The following is a 22,862-nucleotide window of genomic DNA, read 5'->3' as shown; positions in this document are numbered from 1 at the left end:
GCCTGCGCCTCCCGTCCCCGCCCACCCAGCAGGTGTCCCTACGGACGGTGCCATGTGCCGTGAAGGGGGCAGTGTAACCCCCCCGCGCGGCCCTCGGCGGTAGCTACTTGGTACAGCCCGCTCGCATCTCTTCGCCGCCCTTTGCCTTTCCGTGCATGCGCAGCCCAAGCTCCCCCCCGCTCCGCCGGAAGCCTGCGGCGCTGCTGTCCCGCCTGGCCGCGGCATCGTGCGCCTGCGCGCCGGGCCCGCGTCAGCGGCGCGCGCCGGAGGTCGCGCTGGGAGCGTCGTCACCGCCGTCTCGTGGGAGGTGGCTGCCGGTGTGAGGCGAAGCGCGGGAGCCGTCGCCATGACCTCTGCTTTGGAGAATTACATCAACCGTATCCTTCCGGCGGGCGGAAATGCCCCGGGGCAGCCGTAGGGGCGGCGGGAACGGGCCTTCCCTCGCCTTCGCGCCCGCGGACACGAGGGGAGGCCGGGTGTGGGGGGCCAGGGGGCTCGGCGCTGCTGCGGGCGGGCGGTGCCCGGCCCTGGGGGGCTGGTGGCTGCAGCACGGCGCGGGGTTGGGTGCCAGAGCTGCTGCGGGCATCGGGTGCTTCCGGGGCCGGCAAGGTGTGAGCTGTGGGGAGATCCCCAGCCCTAGGCCGGCCACTGAGGGGCCTGTGGCCTCCTGCATCCCGCTCCCGCGAGCAGTTACGCTGCTTGAGTCTTTTCTGGTTGGCTGTGTCGGGTTTCGCTTTGCATAAGACTGGCTTGGCAGGTAGAACGCAGGTTACAAGAGACCCACAGGATAGCGTCCCACGTAGCCTCCAGTGCTGCAAACCCAATCCTTACTTTATCTCTGACGAGGAACGAGATTCACAAGGGGCTTGGCCCCTTAAAGGATTCTTAACACGTGATTAGTTACCAGCTTTACATGATTTGCTCAAAAGCTGTGAGTTAGTGTTCTTGGAACCCTTTTCGTGTTATCTTTTTGTACTCCTACTAACCTATGGGCACTTTCAGTTTTATTTACAAATTGTAAGATACTGACCCAAAGTCATTCAGGATGATGGATATGTGATCATCAAATTGGGATGGTCAGACCTTCAGAGTGAGGGGGTGTAGAATGCCAGATTCAGGATCCCTACAGCTAAGCTGTTTTTAAGGACTTGCCTTCAAGTGTTTATAAAACTGTTTATGTTGTTTCAATTTTGAGGTAGTGCAGCTAGTAATGGAAAGAGGTAAATTCAAATCTTTACTCTGCTTTTAATGGTGTTCATGTTTGTGTATGACTCTCCACGGTTGGGTAAAGTGAAACTTTAAAACAGATTTTCATAAAGACTACTGTGTTGTCAAATATTATCAACTGTGCTGCTTTTTTTAAAAAAAAAATGCTGATAGGTTTTTCTGTCTCTTAATGGCTCTTAAAACTTATATTGCTTATGAATGTTTCAGAAAATGTTAATGGCTCTATTTCAGATATCTTTATAAACATTTCCTCAATGAACTGTCAGGTACTGTTGCAGTAATTACTTCCGATGGAAGAATGATTGTGGTGAGACTTGTATTTTTTAACATTTTATTTTCCCCCATAAAGAGTTTCCATCATGGCAATTAAGAAACTATGCTAGGATATTATCACTTATGGTCACACCTTTACAATTAATTTTTCTAAAGCTTTGTGGACATTATTTTATACTGTATAATTTAAACACTGGTTCTTGCCTGTCAGCTTTGTCCATTGATAAACTTGTATGTGCAAATGCTTTGACTTTTTGTCATTTCTATAGAAATGCACAAGAAAACGCATTTCTTTTTCTGTTCAGTAATTTGGTTTCCATCTAAAATGTCCTCATAATTCAGTAAGCTCTTCAACTTTCATGCTAAAACATTTTCTTCCATATGGTTATAGAAAAATATCAGCTGACAATTGCTGAAGAATTGTGGGATTCTGTTTAAGCCTGAAAACCTGAGGATTGGCAAGCTTATATATTAGACTGCGAATGTTGTGGGTTTATTGCTTCTGTGTTGTTTTTTTTCTCTTGTATTCCTCTCCACCTTTTATTCTTTCATGTTTTGAGTTTAACTTAATAGTACAGTCGTTCTGTCTGTACTGAGCTTTGTGTGGCCTCTGGAAAGAAAGTACTTTTAGCAGAAAAATACTAGCTTCACCAAATCTGTCTGGTTGGAGTCAGTCTGGTAAACTTTGTGTTGTGGTACAAGATACTTTCTACCAAAAAGACTTGAATGGAATTGATATATATGACTCATTGTTACATGGTTAGATGATATAAAAGGATATTACCATTGTTTGAATGAGGTTGTTTTATGAGTTTAGATTTCTTAATCGGTTACTGATGGTAAATTACACAAATCAAATACCATTTTTCTAAACATATATTGAAGTGGCACAGAAATTCTTCTTTGTGTGTTTTGTATTTTTTTTGAATGCTTTTGTGGAACCAAGCTAATCTCCTTCAAAGAGATACCACTTTAAATTGCATGTTAAGAATGGTTTCAACAGTGTTGACAGCAGGATTCCAGTGTTTCTGTTCTTTGATTTAATTACTTATTTGATTTCTGGAAACTTCCATACAAGGAAGACTAAAATAGTGTAGGAATAGTACAATCTAGTCGTCTAGAGGGCTGTCATTGGTAAAAGAGCAATTTTCATTCTTTTAATTCTAGATTACTGTAGCTTTTAGCATGAACACTCAGTAGTAAATATAGATACTTTTCTTAAATTGAGTATTGCTTTTAAAGTTTCATTCTCCAGCTATTTGTGACAATAAAACCTGAATAGAGCATCTGTTCTCTAATACCTTAGTATTGCCACCTTGTTTAAGATATCCTTGGAAGCAAAGACGATAAATTTAAAAGGTAATTGGAGTGCTTTATTTTTGTGTGTTTTTTCAGGGAACCCTCAAAGGTTTTGATCAGACCATTAACTTGATTTTGGATGAAAGCCATGAACGAGTGTTCAGTTCTTCACAAGGAGTTGAGCAAGTAGTGCTGGGATTATACATTGTAAGAGGTGATAACGTGTAAGTATAGCATATTCTTGTTTAAAACAATTAATAGAGATTTAGTGTGTGTGTATATATACATATATATATAATGTATCTGTATACAACTTGGTAGCCCCAGACGTCTTGTATCTGTGGGCAGCACTGTCAAAGCTGAGGCATATTACATAGCAAATATCTATGCTTCTGTTACAGAATTGATTGCATTGTAATGTTAAGCTATTGTTAGTCTAGCTTTAATGAGCTGTAAATTAACCAGTTGATGTACTGATAGCAATTGAGGAAAGGTCAGTATAAAGCTCAGCATTTTCCTTTCTTGAGTCTAGACATTGTGTAGATGTTCTTTATTCCAGCCTGTGAAAGGCAGGATCAGAGTTAAAAATAGAAGAATGAACAAAAGATGATATAGAACTTGTGTGCAAAAAGTCAGCAATCTGGTATACAAAGTTGACTTTTAACAGGATCTTTAATTTTCTAATTCTAATGGATATTTCTGTACAAAGAAATGTCAAGACTTAGATTTATATCTAGGTGTGTTTATCTAACATCACTGAGAAAGCATATCATTTTGGAAGGCTTTTGTCACTTTTGACTTAAGCTTTTAAACAAAATAAATAAATAGAGAAATGTACAAAGGTAGGGTTAAGCATGCTACTCTACCAGTAACTTTTCATTCAAATAGTACAAATGTATATAAAAAGCCAAACAATTGTTTACTACTTCACTTTTTCACCATAGCAGGCTGACACATTACTCAAATTTATCTTCAAAACATTCTTTTATAGAAACTACTCTATTTTTTGTAACCTTAACAAACTCAGAAATATATTTGTTAGAAGGAATAATTCTGTATTCATGCAACTCTTAACATACTGAAATTCAGCATCCATACAGGAAGAAGAAAAAAGAAACAACAGCTAAGTAACAGTTACTTCTAAAATGGGGACTCTCAGAAAATAGAGAAGCTATTGAAAAATAAAAGAAAAGAAACAGTTGTGGGATAAATGCTTCCAGGCATTCTAGTGTATGTCACTAGAAGCTTGCAGTAAATGTGTGGCATCAGAAAAATTCAGTATGATTCAACAGCAAGTAGAGGTTGTTAGAAGGAAAAGGACAACTTCTGATTTAAAAGTGTGTGATGAATTAGGAAAACCAAAAAAGATATTAATACTAGAAAGTTGTGTGTAAAACTGTAATAAAAATTGTGAAGAAAAGCTGGTTAAAAAAACCCAAACCCCTTAAATATATGTATTTGCTTTGCTGCATGAGAAGCAGAAAGCCTATGAAAGAGACTTCAGGAGTGGCAGATATTCTTTGTTCCTTTTACTTCTAGGAGAATGAGATCCCTGATGAAAACGCTGCATTTCTCAATGTGAACTAAAGAGAAACTTACGCTTTGAGATCATAGACAGTTTTTAATTTAAGAAGATGTTTTAAATTTAAATTAAATTTAAAGTGTCACTTTAAAAAAACTAATAAATGGAATAGTAACAAGCATCCAGGATCAAGTTATTTTCATGCAAGAATTCTGAAGAGGCTCAAATTTGAGATAAGGTTTCATGCTGGTCAGTACTTGAGTATTCAGTTGGCACAAGCAGTTTACATTTGTATTGTGTAAGCTCCTGATATAGGGAAGATTTAGGCAGTAATGGAACTAAGAAAGCTACTCAGCTGCCCAGATTTCTGTTTCAAGGCAAGTTGAATTAGGCCTCTTTAGTTTCCACTGACCATCATGGGAACCTAGACACCTGTATTGGGATGTCTTACTCTTAAGCTCAGTCTCACCCTGGTATCTGGCTATTTTTTTTGTAAATACTTATTCATTGGGAAGAAAGAATATTAGGGATTATTAGGAAGAAAACTAAACCAGCAGATGTTGTCATGTCATTGCATAAACACCTGGTACGCCGCTATCTTTAGAGGGGTGCAGTATGAAAATGCATGAAGAGTGCAAGTGAGAATAACTAGAGGCATGAAATGTTTTGTGTCAGGGAAAGGCTGGATAGGCAAGGCCTCTTAAGTTTGGGAAAAGTACAGCTATAGTGGTTATTGGTTGCTGTGAAATCAGGAGTATTAGAAGGAGATGGGAAGCTAATGGCTTCATTTAAATTCCTCTAGTTTTTCCAGTTACTGAAAATGGAAGATAACTTCTTGTTGGATTACGTATAACAGTATTTCATGGCACTTTGTAAAACTTAATTGTGGAACTTGCTGCTGTAGGATGTAGCAAAGACCAAAATTACAAATTTATTCAGAAAGTTATTGGATGGATTAATATAACATAGTTTCTGGTGGCTGTTAATTCATTTTGTTGATACAGCCACTAACTCATAAGTCTCTGAAGTGGTGAGTAGATGGGTATGCCAGAAGGATTAGACTTTTTGTTCTTATGCTCCCTCTGGGTTAGTTCCCATCCTGACCTAGTATGACTTCTTTTACCTTAATCTTCTTTTCTCTCTAAAGCAGTTTTACTGAGTCCACTAGTGTTTTAGTCCAGATAATCTTAACATAGCATAGGTGAAATACTATATATCCTTTCTTGGATAAATTAATAACATTTAATTAGACTGTATTGAAGGAAATCACCTTGCTTATCTGATGCCACATGCACTTAAAAATTGCTACAGTTAGACATTACTCTTGAAAAGCTATTCTCTCACTAGGTTTCCAATTCTTGTTTCAGAGGCTAACCTTCTGCCTAAAACAGACCAGTAGTATTTGGTTCTTATAACCTGTATCTTTAAAAAAAAAAACCCAAACCCCCTTTCTTTAGACTCTACTTATAGCCATGGTAATCTGAAGATCAAAGGATAGAACTCTACAGTTTTAAAAAAAGAAAAAAAAAAAGGGGGGGGGTGTCTTTACTAGCAAGTGAATTTTGTGGCTTTGCAGATTTGTACTGGGAGATTTCAACAAACGATAACCTGTTTTTTTATTGCAGTGCTGTCATTGGTGAAATTGATGAAGAGACAGATTCAGCTCTTGACTTGGGGAATATTCGAGCAGAACCTTTAAACTCAGTTGTGCACTGAAAAGATGAAAATGTACAGGGACTTTGTAAATCTTTGGTTGTACAGACCTATTTAACAACGTGGATGATTTTTACAAATTGTGTTTAATTTGTTTAGTCACCAGTTTTTTATTATGAATATGTTGTAGTTTTGCATGTAAATTAAAGTTTCTATGTTTTACTAAAGATGCTTTCATTGAATTTCCTTTGGGGTTTCATTCTGCATAATTTCACTGTAAAATATGCACTGGGAAATGCAAGCAATATCAATGATAGTCCTGATATTGTGTATATATACACCTCTTTCTTAAAATAATATCTCATTCCTAAAGGTAAATTGAGGCTTTTTGTGTTAGCTCAGGATTATTTGGAGGTAGGTTGTGTAGCAGTCAGTTTAACCATCCTTAAACGTAGTTCTGTCTGTAAGTAGAAAACTGGGCATTGTGAATATTTTTTTTGTGTGTGTGTGTAGTATAGAAAGCAGGAATGTTAAAAGCTTTCACAGTCAAATTAATGACTTGCATATGTGTTAGGTGTTTTTGTTGTTTATCAAACTTTGTTCTCTAGTCCCCAAGATGATACTGGAGATGCAGGAGTTCTTAGGGCCTTAATGCTTGAAGGCAAGTTAATGGAGAAAGAAAGACTTTTGAGCAGGAACACAGAACTTAAACCAAATATCTATGTTTACTTGAAGCCCATTAAATTCCACACCAACTCATTCTCTTCTCTTCTCGGCAGCTGTCGTGTTGCTCAAAATTTGGGTAAGATCTATAGAAAGAGAATTGCGTGTTTGCTAATATGTAATTAGCACTGTCTTGCTAGAATGTAGTTTAGAAGACACAGAAGTACTTTAGATAGAGAAATTATTTCTTTTGAGTGACATTTGCCTTAACATTGAATATAAGGAACACAGGTAACCATAGTAGACCCTTTCATATACATCAGCAACAGCCAAGTTAAGTGGGACAAGCTGTGTGCAGTATAGTGTGTTTTAGGCCACATCTTACTACTCAGCAGTAATACTGGCATGGTGGCAGTGAGAGGAAGTCAGTACTGTAGGACAAAGCTGTTTTCCTTGTCTTCTAGTGTGCCAGCAGGTCCAATATTTTTCCCTCCTATATATAAATGTACTGTGGAAAAGTCATTTTAATGTGCATATTTGTTTTTTATATTGATTTTTACGATTAAGTGGGATTTGGTACTTTTCATTACAAGTTCACTGTTTGGAAACCAAATACACTGAACTGAAGATATTTGTTCTCTGTGAAATCTGGTTCTCAATTCTTGTAGCTTCCAGCTTGTTTTCCGAGTTGTTCTTGGTGGAGCATGTGAAGCTCAGCAAACCTTTTTTGTCTTTCTCCATCTTGTGACCTAGTAAAGTAGCGTCTTGTAGTTTTCTGTCCATATTTCTGCAGGGAATTGCTGACCAGACATTGAATAAGGCAAATCAGGGTTTTTCTGTGATTCCTGAAAGTCAATGAAGTCTGGCTACAATTCCTTATGTCAAAATAATCTGTTTCATTGAACAGTCAGCAAAATTGTATATAACAAAAAACCCTTTTGCTACTGAAACACTGATACTGGCACAAGAAAGGAAAGTATAGAAAGTGAGTTGTATTGATAAAGGACAAATAAAGCAATGATAGGGCTCAGTAGAAAAAATTGCAAATGCAAAGAGTAGAATCAAGATGAGCTGAGTTTAAATGCAGTACTTAACCTTGGATATATTTGGAGAGTTATAGTTGAAATACATAGGTTGAATACTTGCAGAAGCACTGGAATGACTAAGGAAATCTGTTGCTTTATAGCTGAGGAATTGTGTTTTGAAGCTGAGTTACGGAATGTTAATGTATATGGAGACCATCTGCCTCGAGCACATCATTTGCAATGCAGCTCCTTGGTCCTGTGTTTGGTTGAGGACTTAAAATATGATGAGCTGCTGATGTTAGCTGAAACTACTTTCTTTGTCCTTGAAGTGATGATTTCAGATACAAAGCTGTGGAACCAAGGTGGTGAAGCTGATCAGTATAATCCAGGGACTGTCCAGATAAGAATTCAGAGTAGTTCAGGAATTGCTGAAGCAGGAAAAACATGATCAGGAAAATAATAGTTTCACACAGTCAGGTGTTTAAAACACAGATTGCAAACCACATCCTCTTCCCTTTAGGTGAGTGACCTCAGCTCTTGCATGCACTCTTTCTGGACCTGTGAAATTGTGTGTGTGGCAGGGAGGTTACAGCTTAAAGAAATTAAGATGTTTCTCTACTCACAGGCCGTCCTAAATTTATGGCATTCTCCAAGGGATTGAGAGAGATAAGTTAAACTCCCTTTCAGAAGGGAATCTAGTGAAAACTAGCTGCACAAAGCCCAAAGGGGTTGATATGCAGTGCATTGTCAAATTGATTCTTCTGCAGTGAGACAGGTGAAGGATGACCCTCTCACAGGCCTGACTGGGACAGTGGGCAGTAACAGCCCTGCCAAGACGGAGCCTGCTCAGAAGCAAAGTTCTGTCTAAAACCTTAAAACTGGCAGCTGTGGAGTTCGCTTACTTTCATGCTTAGACAGCAGAAATATAAAGCTTTTCAGAGTTGTGATTTTTGTCTTGCACTCAAATTTTTCAATTTCTGCAGGAAATTTTGCTTCAATTTAATGTCATTGGTTTTGGTCCATATTTGACCAAAGCCTCTTCTGGGTATACTGGTGAAGGGATCAAAGCCAGGAGACCTAGTCAGAAGGTGTTTCTTGCAATCAAATCTAGGGCCCAATATGCTTCTAAAAATTACAAGATGAAATTATAGCCTTGTGAATCTATAGTGGATAAGTAGGTCCCATCCCTCCCTATAGGGTGGAGAGAAAGCACTCGGGAAAACAGTATTTGGTGCTGGAAGTTGAATTGTAACCGGTCTGAAATGGTATTTTTATTGAATCAAACCTGTAATGCAGTCTAGCTAAAAAATAGGTCACCAATGGAAGTTAATTATTTTTATATCACTAATTTACTTTCATAAAATGAATCAAAGTAGGAGAAATAAATGGGATTGAAACCAGAAAGTGGACATAAAGTGATGGCCTTGTATTAGTCACTCTAAAAAAGAAAGCTAGAGAATGTTAGTCTGAGGAGGAGGAGGGAGAGTTTAGGATGGAAGCTCAGCAAGTGTGAAGGCTCTGTATGTGTCTTGACTCTAGGTGAACCCACACTGCAGTCAGCGTAGCAAAAGTTTTGAAAGTAGTAAAGAGGTAAAACATAGAGGAAATGAAGCAGACCTGAATTTTTGAGAGGAAAAGTTATCTCAGATGCTGAGGAGTGTGAAGGAGGACTGAAATGGGGAAGGCACACCACAGATCATAACTCTGTGTGGAGCCTATCGGTGTGTGCCAGCTGGCTGGGGCGAAGGTTCTGCTTGCCGTTTCCCACTGATTGCAGAGATGTAGTAAAGCACATGTCTCCTAGGAGATGAGTTGTATTGTCTGCAAAGAGTCTTTGCTTTATTCTTGCTGGAGGGAAAAGTACTCTCAACAAAAAAAAGAGTAACTCCTTTTTCAGACTTGAAGGCACTCCCAGTGAGTTTTGGCCACTGTGGCTGTATGACTGTCAGCTGGTTCCTTGGGGTACATGAAGAGCCCTGCTGAGATAGGAAAAAGGGGTCATAGTCCATAGTGTTCTTGGAAACTGTCTTTTCCTGCAAAGAGCCGAGATTAAAGATCCAATAAATAACAGGCGATCTTCAGTAAGAGCAAATGAGTCCTTGCAGAGTAATAAACCAATTTTACAAAAACGAGTAGGGCAGAGAAAGGTGATGCTAAGGACAAAAGGAAGTAACGCTGAATTGGAGGTAATTGTCATATTCCATTAAGTTTCCTGCATTGCTCTAGGTTGGTCACTTCCTCCTTTTGTTTGTTTAATAGAGATCTTGGAGTGGAAAGACAAGTCTTGACGAGTACTGGAAAAGGATGCCCCCAGTGAACTGACTGAGCTGGCTTATAAAGAAATTAATTAAATTCATTTGGTGTGCATGAAGCAACACAGAAGCCATCTTCTGTGATCCAAGGGCAACTCCCCTAATTGCAATCCATGTGAAGTGTCTCCACGTCCACTTCACGTATTTGCAGTCAAAGTTCTTCAAATATTATGTGGCCTACAGGCAGATTACTGAATTAAAAGAACAAAAGTAAGTTTTGAGGACTTACTCTGACAGTGGAGAATTTCTGTGCGACTCAACATTTGCTATCAACTTTGGCCTGTTTTCTTTAGTTCCTGGAGTTAGTGTTTATTCTTTGATCCATTTTATAAGTACAGCAGCTGAGAGACATACCTAACACACTGCACTGGAGCTGAAGATGAAAAACAAGTGGTTTGTACGATAGATTTATCTTATGGCCATCCCCATACTACTTTCGTAGCAAATGTACTGGATCTGTATGCTTGAGTAGGTGCTTTGTACCTGTGGTAACATAAGTCCACCTCAGCCTCTGCTGCATGAAGCTGCACTCTTAAGAATCTTATTCTGCACATTCATACAGAAATGATCCTAAATACCAGGGTGTGTTCTCCGTGCACTGGTTAGGAAGGTTTAAATTTATTTCACAATTAATGTGACAAATACAAAGCTGGGAGCTGTTGTTCCTTTAGGAATTAAATGACAATGACCATGAAGGCACTTCTCAAGAAGGTAGAAGCCTCAGTTGAAGAGACTTGGAAACTGTGAATGTGAGTCATGGCAGTGAAACATCAAGATGGTTTGTTCTTGGTAGTTATATTTGGTCTGTGTTACATTTTGGCACCTGTGTATGCAACTCTCCTAATTTTTACTAATTATGTTCTTATTTCTGCTTTCCAGTTGGGGAAGCTGCAGTTTATTGATTCGAATCATGTTATTTTTTTTTTAAGTGGAAGAGTTCTTCAGTTGCAGTTCTTCAGTAAGGATCCAGAAAAGCTGCGTCATATCAGTCTTAGCTTCCCTTAGCTTAAATAATAAGGCATACTTCATGTATCAGCTATTCACAGACAAAAACCCACGAAACCACGTGGCACCATGATGTGCCAGAAGGTGGTATCTGTACAGAACAAGCCTTGAGGTGAGGGAGGGAAAACTTGTACCAGGCTTAGGTTAAAAACGTATGACAGATAGTAAAGAGCCAGGTGTTTGTCCTAGAAATCCTGTTCCTGATAGCCTCTTCCAGTGTGCCCTATTCTGTCTAAGGGTCATTTTCAGGGGCCTTTTTTTACAGTAATTTTTATAGTTAACGGCAGAAATGCTGGCATTTCTTCCAGTAGCAGCATTTTCCTTGAAGAAAATAAAAGCCTCACTGACGAAGGTGGAAATCAAAAGCTGAAAACACAATAGTATTCAGACTTTTGCCAAGAACTACTTGCTAGCACTAAAAGCCTGACCTTATCTAAGCAGTAATATCTTCCTTCCTGGAGCCTTGCAGCACGTTCCAGGAACTCTGGAACTTGCGTTGAACAACCTGTTGCTGCCGTTCAGTCTTACATCAGTAACGGTGCCAGCGAATGCCAAGAAATTTCACTCAATGCTGAACTTCTTGCCTGCTACTTGCGCTTTTAGATGAGAGGTGTTTGTTACTCAAGGGAGCACAAGGGCATGTGCATGTCCTGCTTTTGTCCACTAAAACATCTTTAATGGTTGTCCAACCATCATCTTTTTGTTTTATACTCTAGATTCATCTTTAATTTAGTGTTGATTTTTCCAGCAGTGATGGTTATGGTGCTCTGCATAGAAACTGGAACAGAAATGGTGCAGGTGGAGAAATCAAAGAAGTTGGATTTAAAGTAGTGACATTCCTAAAACATGGAAGCAAGCAGGATAGAAACCTGTTGAACATGAACAAAGTTAGGTTTTACAGCAGTGCTCATTATAGCGAAGTTCTCGTTAACACATACAATTATTGTGCGTGTCATTCTTATTAAGAGAAATACTGCAAAATTGTGAGAAAACATTCTCTACTCAGAAATATTTTAAGGCACTAGAATTTCATATGGAAGCTTCCTATCCTAAAATGTTATTTTTAAATTATTGTTCATGCTTTGGATTCTTATGCTTAAATCTTCTGGAATTATCACTTGTATAATTTCAGATTTCTACTCTGCTTATGATGCAGTTGGGAACCTGTATGCAGATGAATACTGTGACATTTCTGCAAACTGGCCACAGTTGCTGGTGGTGTATGGCAAGGATCTGCACTATTTGCACTGATAGAATATGCAGGTGACGTAGTGTCCTCAGATACAGGGGATAGATTGTCAAAATTGTATTCAAAGCCACATGCATACAAAAAAAGAAGAAAAAAACATGCAGCAATGAAAACTCTAGATATTTACAACCTTTTCAAACTTGGTTTATAGCATTTCCAATGAATAAAAACAGTTCTTACCAACTGCCACCTGAATATCACTTCATCTATACCATTTCATGTATATAGACCGGATTTACGGGAGTTCTGTTTTGCAGCGAGTTGCAGTGCTGAACAGAAGCCAAGGCAGGAAGTGATTAGGGCTAAGGAGCTGATGCTGATTGAAAACGTGTGATGCTGCGGAGGAAATATAACACAATAGAACCTCAGGTAGTTTGGAAATAGATTTCAAAACCAGGGCACATTAAGATGTAAACAGTCAATAGGTCTGGGGCCCACCTTTCTCCTAACAATCAGATCATTAGCAGTAGGAGTGTGCAGAATGATTTCCATGATTAAATTGCAAGTGCAAAGTGCATGAAAGTGTGTGCTCATCAACTCTGAACGGAAGCAGCCTTCTTGCTTTTTGCCATGTTTCTTCTACTGCTTGCCCTCACCAGAGTCAGGCCTAAATTCAGCTTAAATCTAAGAGGTGCAAATGTTCTAGGTCTTTGAAAAGCCAGGCTTAAGATTCTTTTGTGTAACTATAAGGTGGTAGGATTCCTCTCTGGAATTGGACTTCTGATTTTCAAGACTGCTTCCCTGAAAAGTTGTCAGTCATATTCAGTTAAAATTGTCAGGATCTGAGTGGAAACAGTCTCTGATGAGAAATAAAACAGAGTGAAAATATTTGGTAGAGTAAGCTATTGTTATAATTTAAGTGATGATTATTATGTGGGTGAACAGGACAGTTCCCTATTTTATCTAGAGACTACTTTAACATCTTGCAAAGTTTATAACATCCATCAAGTAATTTTGAGTTTTATGCTCTAACTTCTGATTCCACCATTTTTCAGAAGTCCAGCCAGTGCAGAAAGCAATAAGAAAGACAAACTTCAATCTGGGAGTCATAACATTTTATTTGTGGATAAAACATGTATGATGCTCTACAACCACATTGTGTATGTCAGTAGTTTTGGGTTTGGTTCTAATTATGCTTTTTCCGAGTTTCAACAGCAAAGCACAGATGCTAGCAGAATTGCCCTTAGCTGAAAGAGAATTGCCAGGCTACCCTACTGTAAATGCCATGCTTCCACTCACACATGTACCCAGAGTAATGCCCTTCATCATTGTGGGCCTTTAAGCAGTTCAGCATTATTTATGAAAGCACTGAAGTTTCCATGCACTCTGCCATGTGCCTCCTGAGCCTTAGTAATTTAATGAAGCAAGAAACTTCTAAGATGACAGAGATTCTACTGCAGCACCAAGAAAGGCTTAATGAGTGAAGATAACCTAGACATAAGGAAGTATAGATAAGTTGTAAAAGCCAGTGATGCATCATTTTCCCCTGCACTTCTGGTACATATTTTTCTCTGTTTTGCTGCATGCCCAGAATATCTAGACATCTTGTCTTCCATGTCTAAAATGAAAGCTGATTTTTCTCACAGTGACTTGGGACCCTCATATGACAGATGGCAAAACGCAAGTGCAGGATTTTGTTTTAGGCATAAAGTTGGAAAGTAATACAGCCAGTCATTTATAGAAAGATTAAATTCAGCCCATGTTCAAAGTAACTTCTCCCTTGCCCCAAAATAGATGGGGGGAAAAAAAACCCAGATATGTCCTTTTCTTGATGGAAGTTGGCTCAGCTCCATTGTGGATGCCAAGAAACAAACCAGGTTTTGAAGCCCAGCTTCTCCAAAATATCGGTGCGTTTCCAGGACACAGCCCTGCAACTCTTGAAAATTAGAGGTATGTATAAAGCAACTTGAGTTTATGAACAGTAAATACCAAGACACATTATTGATTAGGCTGGTCTGAAGAATTCAGTAGGAAAGCTACAGAGATGGAATGGGCCTGTGTGTGTGTGATTCAGGATTCCTTGGTAAATAATTTCTGGTGTGGCCACCTAGCTGCTGTGTAAGGACTGTTAGCTTTGTACTGGATTACTTTTGCCTTGATGCTCTAGAAATAGGTAAACATTATCCTGTTTCATGAAAAGTCATTAAAGAGGAGCATTTGTGTTGAATAATAATGTCTTCATTCTTGCAACAAGTTGTATGCACAGGATTTTGGTACTACAAGTAGAGATAAAAAGTGACTTTTCTCTAAGGCTGTGGCAACTGGTAGTTCACCAGTAAGAAAGTGACTGGCAGTGGTGTTCATGTAGATGCCACAAGTGTTTAGAAATGTGAAGGAGGCATTTTTGTTGTTGTTGTTTATAAAGATGCCTAGAGCTCTATTCTACATAGAGGCACTGCTATAGATGTCTGGGGGTGGGCCTCTGAGGTGGGAGCAGAACTTGTATTCCATTTCTACAGTTAAAACAGAAACGTCAAGAGAATATAAAAAGTGAAAATTGCCCTTGTCATTTGCGGTACACAGCTGTGCTCATAAGCCTAACTAGTATGTGGTCCACATTATCCTGAATAAAACATGGACTATGCTGCTTGCCTGTGTAACAGTCACTGTCCTTGTGCTTATAGCTTGTGGCAGTGATTAAATTAATAGTAATAATTAATAATTCATTATAGTTAATAGGTAGTAGAATGGTCAGCTATTACAGTAACCTCAGCTAACGTGGTGCTTAAGTTCAGGGAAAGTTGGTGCTATCAGAGAAAATTTGCATATTCAAGATTGACAGTGTCAAGAAATACAGTTATCAACTTGATTTCCAGGTGAAACAGTGCATGCCATCTACTCTTGGCAACTTGTAACCAAAGGGTGAGAGGAGGCATAAGTCAAGCTGATGGTACAGTAAAACCTGGTTAACCGGTTTTCAACCCCTTGTCCTAAGGGCTTTTTCTAGGTATCCTGATACCTCCCAGCACCTGCACATTGTGCTGGCATGCTTCTGACTGTCATTTAGAAGAGGTCTATTGTAATGGTGATTTCCATAGTCTTCTCAAACTAGCTGTACCAGGAAGAGGCATGCAAAGACATTACAATTATAAGCAGTTTAAGTCCTTCACACTGCTATTTCTTTAAGTATCCCTACACTGTTAATCTTTGTTGTGGTTTAACCCAGCCCACAACTAAGCACCACCCAGCCACTTGCTCACTGCCCCCTGCCCCCTCCCCGTGGGATGGGGGAGATAAGCAGAAGAGTAGAAGTGAGAAAACTCATGGGTTGAGATAGACAGTTTCATAGGTAAAGCAAAAGCCACACACAGAAGCAAAGCAAAACAAGGAATTCATTCACCATGTCCCATCAGCAGGCAGGTGTTCAGACAACTTTAGGAAAGCAGGGCTCCAGCATGCTTAACAGTTACTTGGGAAGACAAACACTATCACTCAATGTTCCCCCAGTCATCTGTCCTGGCTGTGTCCCCTTCCAAGTTCTTGTGCACCCCCAGCCTCCTCGCTGGTGGGGTGGGGTAAGAGGCAGAAAAGGCCTTGACTCTGTGTAAGCACTGCTCAGCTGTACTGAAAACATCCCTGTGTTATCAACACCGTTTTCAGCACAAATCCAAAACATAGCCCCATACTAGTTACTGTGAAGAAAATTAACTCTACCCCAGCCAAAACCAGCACATTCTGTTTTAGAAATTAAATCAGTGAGCAAACAGCAATGTTAACAGACACTGGTATAAGGAAATATTGGGACAGCCACAAAGAGTGTAACTTGACACCAGACAAAGGTCTTCTTGCCGATTACTTGGGGTTTTATGAGTAAATAATGGGTCCAAGTCACACTGTGGTGAAAAACCTGACCCATGTGCATGCTGGAGGCACTGAGGAGTTAAGTGTTGGGTTATGTGATAAAAGCTCTTCTGCTTGCCCCCCACAAAGGAGGCAGACACCGTGGTGGTGGTGGCAGTGGTGGTGCAGATGGACACTGGAGTAATACCCTGCTGCAGCTGCACCCAGGCCCCTTACAGGAGCCATCAGCCCATCAAAGGTACATCTGCACCAGCCCAGGGGAGCAGAGAGGGCCAAGGGCAGGCAGGAACCCAAATTAGGGCCTCAGAGGAAGGGATTTGCAGTCCAGGTCCCTCCCAAGGCTGCCCCAGTAGAGCCACAGCCTCATGGTTGAGGTGTGAAACCATCAAAATGAGTTAACAGCTCAGCTGCAGGGCAGACTGAGTGTCTGTGCTCGGCTGCTGAAGGGATCTACACTGTACACGACTATATCTAGATATCTGTGTCTACAGACATATCTATACGCATAACTGTATCTTTGTGTCTGTAGCTATACATATCTTTGTACCATCCCATCCCCATTAGGCCACTGAATTTGGCAACTTACTCACAGTAAGTACTGGGATTGCCCCATTAGGATAAACTGTAAACAACTAAATTATCTTCCAGATTAAAGGACAAGAGCCTCTAACAGGTCTGCTGCTGTGCTTGATCTTCTTGTAGGACAGTATACCTAAATCAAGAGTTCAAGGCAGTAAGAAATGAGGTTTGTGACAGGAATCCTGGGTGACTGGATGAGATGGTGTGGCTGAAGAGAGAAGCTGATTGACTCTCACTGTTGGTTTGGCATTGTATCTGTGCCTCATGAGCACTGAGGACCCGAGGCTGATGTCCCAGCCTGGCCCATCCCCATGGCCCTGGGGCCATGTCTGACCCTGGTCACCCTCACATGGCCTGATCTCAATGCTGACCTTGACCTGAGGACAGACTTCCCACTAGACTTGTTACTAGGAACTTGCCTGGTAATCTGCACTCCTGGTTGGACCTGGCGACAATCTTCAGGTCCACCCTGCTTCCCTTGCTCCAGAGTGGTGGGACTGAGCTCCAGCTGGCAATGCCCCTGCTCCCACAGCTCCATCACGGCTCATGGCTGCGGCTGCAGCTCAGTGCTTGGGAGGTACCTCCAGGCCAGACCTGAGTGTTCCCAGTCCCAGAAGCCACCATCAAGTACATCTTCCAGGCCTCCAGAGCTAAAGCTGTGGCTGCAACAGGGCTTCTTTTGCTTCACAAGATTCACTCTAGGTGCACAACTGCACATTCAAAGGAATTGGCACCTATGCCAAGGTGACAGATATGCAGACCTACATTTCAGCTTTGTGTGCAAAACAGATTATGTCTGCACAGACCCCTTCAGCAGACAGAGGCTGCCTCATGGAGGGATGGCCAGCCTTCAGCAAGAAAGTACCCCAAAGATCCCCATGTGTAGCTGGTTTTTCAATTGACATCTTATCTTTGGCTTCCTATTGATAGTGTACCACCACTGAAAACTGGCAAGGACTTCAGCATGCCATTATAATCACACCTCTCCATTCTGTTTTCAAGTATCCACTTAGTTGATTTCTCCATGAAAAACTTGAAGACACCAAAGCTATTGAGACCACAGCAGGGGCTGGCTGGCTGCAAGACATACAAATATCATTCTGCCTCTATATAAACTGAATAATATAGCATGAACAATAGCTTGCTATAAAAAACCCCACCATATTATCTGTTACTGAAATAAGATCCCTAGTTTTAATATCATTGGAGGGTGCTGAAGGCTACACAGACATGTACCAGTGCATTCAGGGCTTTACAGAATGCACTTTTCACGTGGTCTTTCCCTTTTTTTGTAGCTGTGATGCTCCAGAGCAGCTGGAGCGGTATAAAACACAGAACTAGGATTCACTGCTGTTATGAAACCTCATGCTGCAATTCCAGTATATAGGCCGTAACTGCTCAGCATTGAGGCTTTCTCTGGTGATGGCAGACTAAGAAAGGAAAGATTTTTTTTCCCCTGTGTATCTAACTGGAATGGCCTCAGACTCCAATTTCACCAACAATGTAATTTGACCATTCAGGACTGTTAATCTCTTTTTACTAATACCATGTAAGACATCAGGAATGTGAAAGAAATTGCTTCATTTAGAGAGGTGAGAAGACAGGAACAATAATATGAATAAAATTATATAATATGCTGAAAAGCAGACAATGGCTGCAGCCAAAAGGGTGGGAGAGAAGCAACTGGTGACTACGTTTTGCATTACAAAGGAGAATGTTGAAAGGAAATGACTGCCATGGCCTCACCAAGATCATGTCCCCACAGTGACACTGGAGATGGGACTTTAAAGTGAAGGAATTGACTGGACTTCTCTTTACCTTCTCAGCCCCCACCCCATTGTACTGCTATCAACTTCTGTTATGCCAGATGCCAACACTGAATTTCTGTTCTGCTGCTCCACCAGCCAAGAGCTTTCCTCTCTCACTGACAACCAGCAGCACAGAGCAGGTTAGGAACAAACTTGAAAACAGGTCATGTCTGAGTTTATCACAATGACAACACAAAGTGAAGGCCAAGACGTTCCGCACCTGCTTTCTCTGTGGAGAGACACTAGAAAGTACCAAAAGCTGAACTTCTCTTTGGCCGTTCTGGTGCAGGCCAGAGAAATTTCTTAACACCTTTTCTTTTGTGGGCTACAAATCAGTCAACTTCCCATGGGAACCAAACCTGTGGGATTTGCCAGCGTTTCATGGCTACCAGAAGCTCACCCACTACCTTCTGCCCAGACCACAAGAAGGATTGCTCTAAAATACAGGAAGAGTCTGGGAACTATTAGCAATACCTCAAGTCCAGTCCACAATCCTAACACAATTGTGCTTCAAGCCTCCCCGGAGGAAAAGGACACAGACTCATGCTGGCCCTTTGCCTGGCCTCCAGGACAGGCTGAAGATGTAGCCATGAACAGAGCTGAAGGGCACAGAGGAGAGCTCTGGAGAGTTATAAGGGCAGGGAAGGGAAACAATAAAACTAAAGACATGTACTAAATTACAAAGTTTATTAAATATCAAACTGAAATGGAATATCCAGAATACAGTGTATTAGCTTCACAAAAATGTATTCATATAAAAAAGAACAGTGTCACAGCAGCATTCATTGCTTTCCTCACTGCCGGTTAACTCAAGTCCTTGAGTTAGTGGGTAGAACCCCCCAAATTTTCCAGTCTTAATTAATCTCACTACAACCATTCTTACTTTTCCAGAATTGGGACTTTGTTCTACCATCTTCTGGTTGCTAGTGACTTTTGCAGTTTGGAAGTGACAAAGGCAGATAGATCTTCATTAACAACAAGTAACTCCCTGCCATAAGTAAAACTGCTTGCTTTATTGACACAACTGTGTCACACAACACTGGCTAACACCTGGGCTACAGCCACCATATCAGCTGCATCAGCTGCCAGCAGCAACAAAAGGATTAGGTCTCCTGTCAGACAAGTTCTGGAAAGTACTGAGGAGACTAAAAGTTGATAAATTAACATTCTTTTCTTCCCCCCCTGTGAAGTGTTTCAGGTGCACCACAGGTGTTGATGTAGGAACTGCAAATGTCTAAAGCCACAGCAATTTGGAATAGAAGAATCAACATGAAATCCATGAGAGGCAACGGGCACAAACTAAAACACAGAAGGTTCTGTCTGAACATCAAGAAACACATTTTTACTGTGAGGGTGACCGAGTACTGGCAAGGTTGCCCATGGAGGCCGTGGAGTCTCCATCCTTGGAGACACTCAAAAGCCAACACGGTCCTGGGCAAGCAGCTCTGGGTGGTCCTCCTCAGGCAGGGGGGCTGGACCAGATGACCTCCAGAAGTCCCTTCCAACCTCACTATCCTGTAGTTCTGTGACACAAAACAAACATACCAAAAAGACCACATAACAACTTTCTTGGCACTACTACACACTCACAGTAATTTTCGACCTAAGATGCATAAAGTGACAGCAACATAAAGTGCCCTATTCTCCAGCTTGAACAGTGGTAAAACTTTCACTTCATCAGCAGAAATATTCACTGCATCAGGACTGAAGCAGCAGGCTCAAAGCACATCAAATAATTTGCTAAGCATTAAAAGAACACTGGAAACATTAAAAATACAGAGTGAAAAGATTAAACAAAACAAAGGGAATGCTTTTGTTAAAACACAGAAGGTGAGTGGAGCAAAATAATGCATCTACCTTAATAAGCGGCATTGGGGCACTTCCGTCAAGCTCAAGAATCAAGATTAGTTAATCTGCTAGTCAGAAAAAATAGATATGGTTCTTACTGTGAGTATCAAATAAAACAACTATGCATCAATAAACCAATAGGCAGGTGCAATGTGCTTGACATCCATTTAATAGACTTAGAATTTATATTCAGACCGCAACGAACCCGTTTTCACACCTGAACCGTGGATGGGAAACCACAGGCGTACTACGGGAAAAAAATAAGTTCCAGAGCATTTGGTTCAAATCAGGTAATTTTTGGTTAAAACATCACGGTACTCCTGTATTGCCCTGCTAAGGGGATCCTGGTCAACGAGGAAATTTTTTGAAGATCCATCAGTGGATACCATGGGAGAAGCTCCAGCAGATCCAGTTTCAAGTTCAGCAGTGGCTAGGGAGAAAAGACACAAGATTCCTGGTGTTACTGTTACAGTAGACAGGCCCAGATAAGTCCCTGTAAAAACATCACGGGTGGCTGGAGAGACAACAGTCCAGAAAGAGACTGAAAAACTTCCAGGGGAACAGAACAATGAAGGGGCTAGGCACAAAGGAAGAAGCACATTTTTGCACATTTGCTTATCAGTCAACGGTATTTCTAAAGCTAGTGAAAGACATTCCAGAGGCTACCCACTGAACATCTCCAGGGAACCCACAAATGACTCCTGCATACGCCAGTGCCAAATCTAGCCCCCTGCAGACCTCTTCAACCTCAAGTGTCTGTTTTCCTGAAGTGTTCAAACCAGGGATGTGCTGGAACACCACTCCCTCCTAAAAACCAGCTTCTGCGTTTGCTGTGACAAACTTTGAAAGAATCTGCCTGTGAAAAGGCAAACCCCCTTTGCACTGCAGTCAGGGCAGGACAAGTCTCCCAGCCCGGCACCTTCTCTCACCCTGGCAAAACCCTTTTACCTCCGTGAAAATACATATTGAGTGAAAGGAAACCCACCTTTGCCATCTTTCTCCAGCCACCCTTTTTCAGACAAGGTCCCCAAACCAACCAGACTCTACGACTCCTCGCAGATGCGCACTTATGTTCAAAATGCACATGGATGCAGGGCAGTGGCCTTGTGTCCATTCGGACACGTGGAAAGAGCTATGAAGCTACAGCTGAACACTCTCTGTACGATTAAAAGCATACGGGAGCAGAAGGAAATGCTCACAGGGGCTACCTGCTTTGAAATAGCACCAGTCCCTGGCACAGCAGTGACTATGGATGAACAATGATCACGAAACAGGTGGAATTCCTCTTTGGACACCTGGCCCCATATTCTAGAACACGCTTTAAGCTGTGTATTACAAGCATTCGACTCATCTTATGTTTGCCTAAACACTACCGAATGCTCTTTTCCTAAAGAAGGGATATCTTTTGTCACCGACTCTATTCTTCCTGCTTATTCAAAGAAGACTGCAACACATAATATACAAATACAAGCGATGAATAAGAGACACAGCAAAAAGCAAGATCCAGCAATAGAGGAGGTGTGTGGTATGGTCTAGTGTGGAATGCAGTCGATGCAGATGGAAGGAGAAGCAATGGCTGAAGTCTATAAAAATCTTATCTCAGGGCTTCTTTTATGTTTGATGTTTGTGCCTGAGGATCAACTCTCATGAGAGGTGACTTCAGCTTAAGCCAAGTGTATCTGTGTGGGGGAAATGGGTTAGTTTTCTTTGCGCCTGGCTATTTCCAGGCAACTGCATAACATGCTCCACAAAGTTTTGGTAAGCGGGAAGTTTTCACTTTCGAGTCTAAACTGGAAAGCTAGTAGAAAAAACCCTGCGCTTAGCACAGGAACCTGACGGCTTTCAAGTCAATATTTTCAAGAGTTAGGAACAGTCATCTTTTTCCTTCAAAACGCTCCTAACATCATGCCACATTACCCTGTTCAAGTTCTTTCGTGATTTTTTCATCCAGTTCCTGCCGTATCTAGAATTACAGAGAAAATACACAGTTAACATTTTAACAGTTATATTTTTGTCATATTAAACGTCTAAAACAGTCTTAAAACCCACACATAGCATGTGACAAAATCTAAAGGCATCATCCCAAATAGAGACATCTTGGTTTGGGGTTTGATTTTTATTGAAGAGGAACTCTTGGTCAGCCAGGCTGTAACATTCTTATGGCTGAGCAACACTAGCTGTAGCCCAAAACTCTCTGTAACTCACCAGCTGGATTATAACTGGGCATTTAAAACTACACAGGAAGAAAGCACAGTGGAGTTATTACAGTGAAGGTATGGCTAAAGTCCATCACCAAATACATGAGCAGAATGTCAGCTACGTGCTGAGAGATGCACAAGCGCCATCCATAGGGACAAATCCACTTGAGACTGCCTTCTGCAGCTTCCTAAGAGAAGAGGTACACAAGTAGCTACTGCAGGACTGACATACGCCATTGTATAGAAAAAAGCCTGCGCCAGTATTTTTATCTCCAGTTTAAGATGGAAAATTGAAAGAGCTCCTACAGATCACGCCAAGATTCTGCTTTCTTGTTATTGCAAATACCATGACCCATGTATATAAAAATATAAAATCACACACAGTATTTTCTTGCAACCT

General features: G+C 41.0%; 2 protein-coding genes across 13 annotated transcripts in view; one reads left to right on the top strand and one right to left on the bottom strand.

Moving 5' to 3' along the window:
* Positions 1–243: 243 nt before the first annotated feature.
* Positions 244–6,201, top strand: LSM8 (LSM8 homolog, U6 small nuclear RNA associated). Its single transcript, XM_074870207.1, has 4 exons — positions 244–377; positions 1,494–1,534; positions 2,896–3,023; positions 5,947–6,201. Exons 1-4 carry the CDS (start codon positions 347–349, stop codon positions 6,035–6,037), a joined length of 291 nt encoding a protein of 96 aa, XP_074726308.1. The 5' UTR covers positions 244–346; the 3' UTR covers positions 6,038–6,201.
* A 12,883-nt stretch (positions 6,202–19,084) lies between these two features.
* The window catches only part of ANKRD26 (ankyrin repeat domain containing 26), a 62,780-nt gene continuing 59,002 nt past the window's right edge, over positions 19,085–22,862 (bottom strand). For 10 of the 12 annotated variants that reach the window (XM_074870195.1, XM_074870198.1, XM_074870205.1 and 7 more), the window contains 2 exons: positions 22,182–22,227; positions 19,085–20,694 (listed from right to left, as the gene is read on the bottom strand). In XM_074870195.1, the coding sequence (XP_074726296.1) occupies positions 20,546–20,694; positions 22,182–22,227 (195 nt within the window). In that variant the 3' untranslated portion in view covers positions 19,085–20,545. The remainder of the gene's footprint in view (positions 20,695–22,181; positions 22,228–22,862) is intronic. The other 2 variants (XR_012629161.1, XR_012629162.1) reach the window with 2 other exon arrangements.

The sequence above is a fragment of the Strix uralensis genome, chromosome 5 (genome assembly GCF_047716275.1).
Source record: "Strix uralensis isolate ZFMK-TIS-50842 chromosome 5, bStrUra1, whole genome shotgun sequence".
In the NCBI taxonomy this organism is placed as follows: Eukaryota; Metazoa; Chordata; class Aves; order Strigiformes; family Strigidae; genus Strix; species Strix uralensis.
Note: the sequence above shows the minus strand (reverse complement) of the source record. Positions and strands in the feature narration are given on the sequence as shown.

Bases quoted from the DNA above. Each gene is read 5' to 3' on its own strand.
- LSM8 (XM_074870207.1), top strand. From the start codon at position 347: ATGACCTCTGCTTTGGAGAATTACATCAACC. The intron at 1,535-2,895 runs GTGAGACTTGTA...GTGTTTTTTCAG, and splicing joins CCGATGGAAGAATGATTGTG to GGAACCCTCAAAGGTTTTGA. The intron at 3,024-5,946 runs GTAAGTATAGCA...TTTTTATTGCAG, and splicing joins ATTGTAAGAGGTGATAACGT to TGCTGTCATTGGTGAAATTG.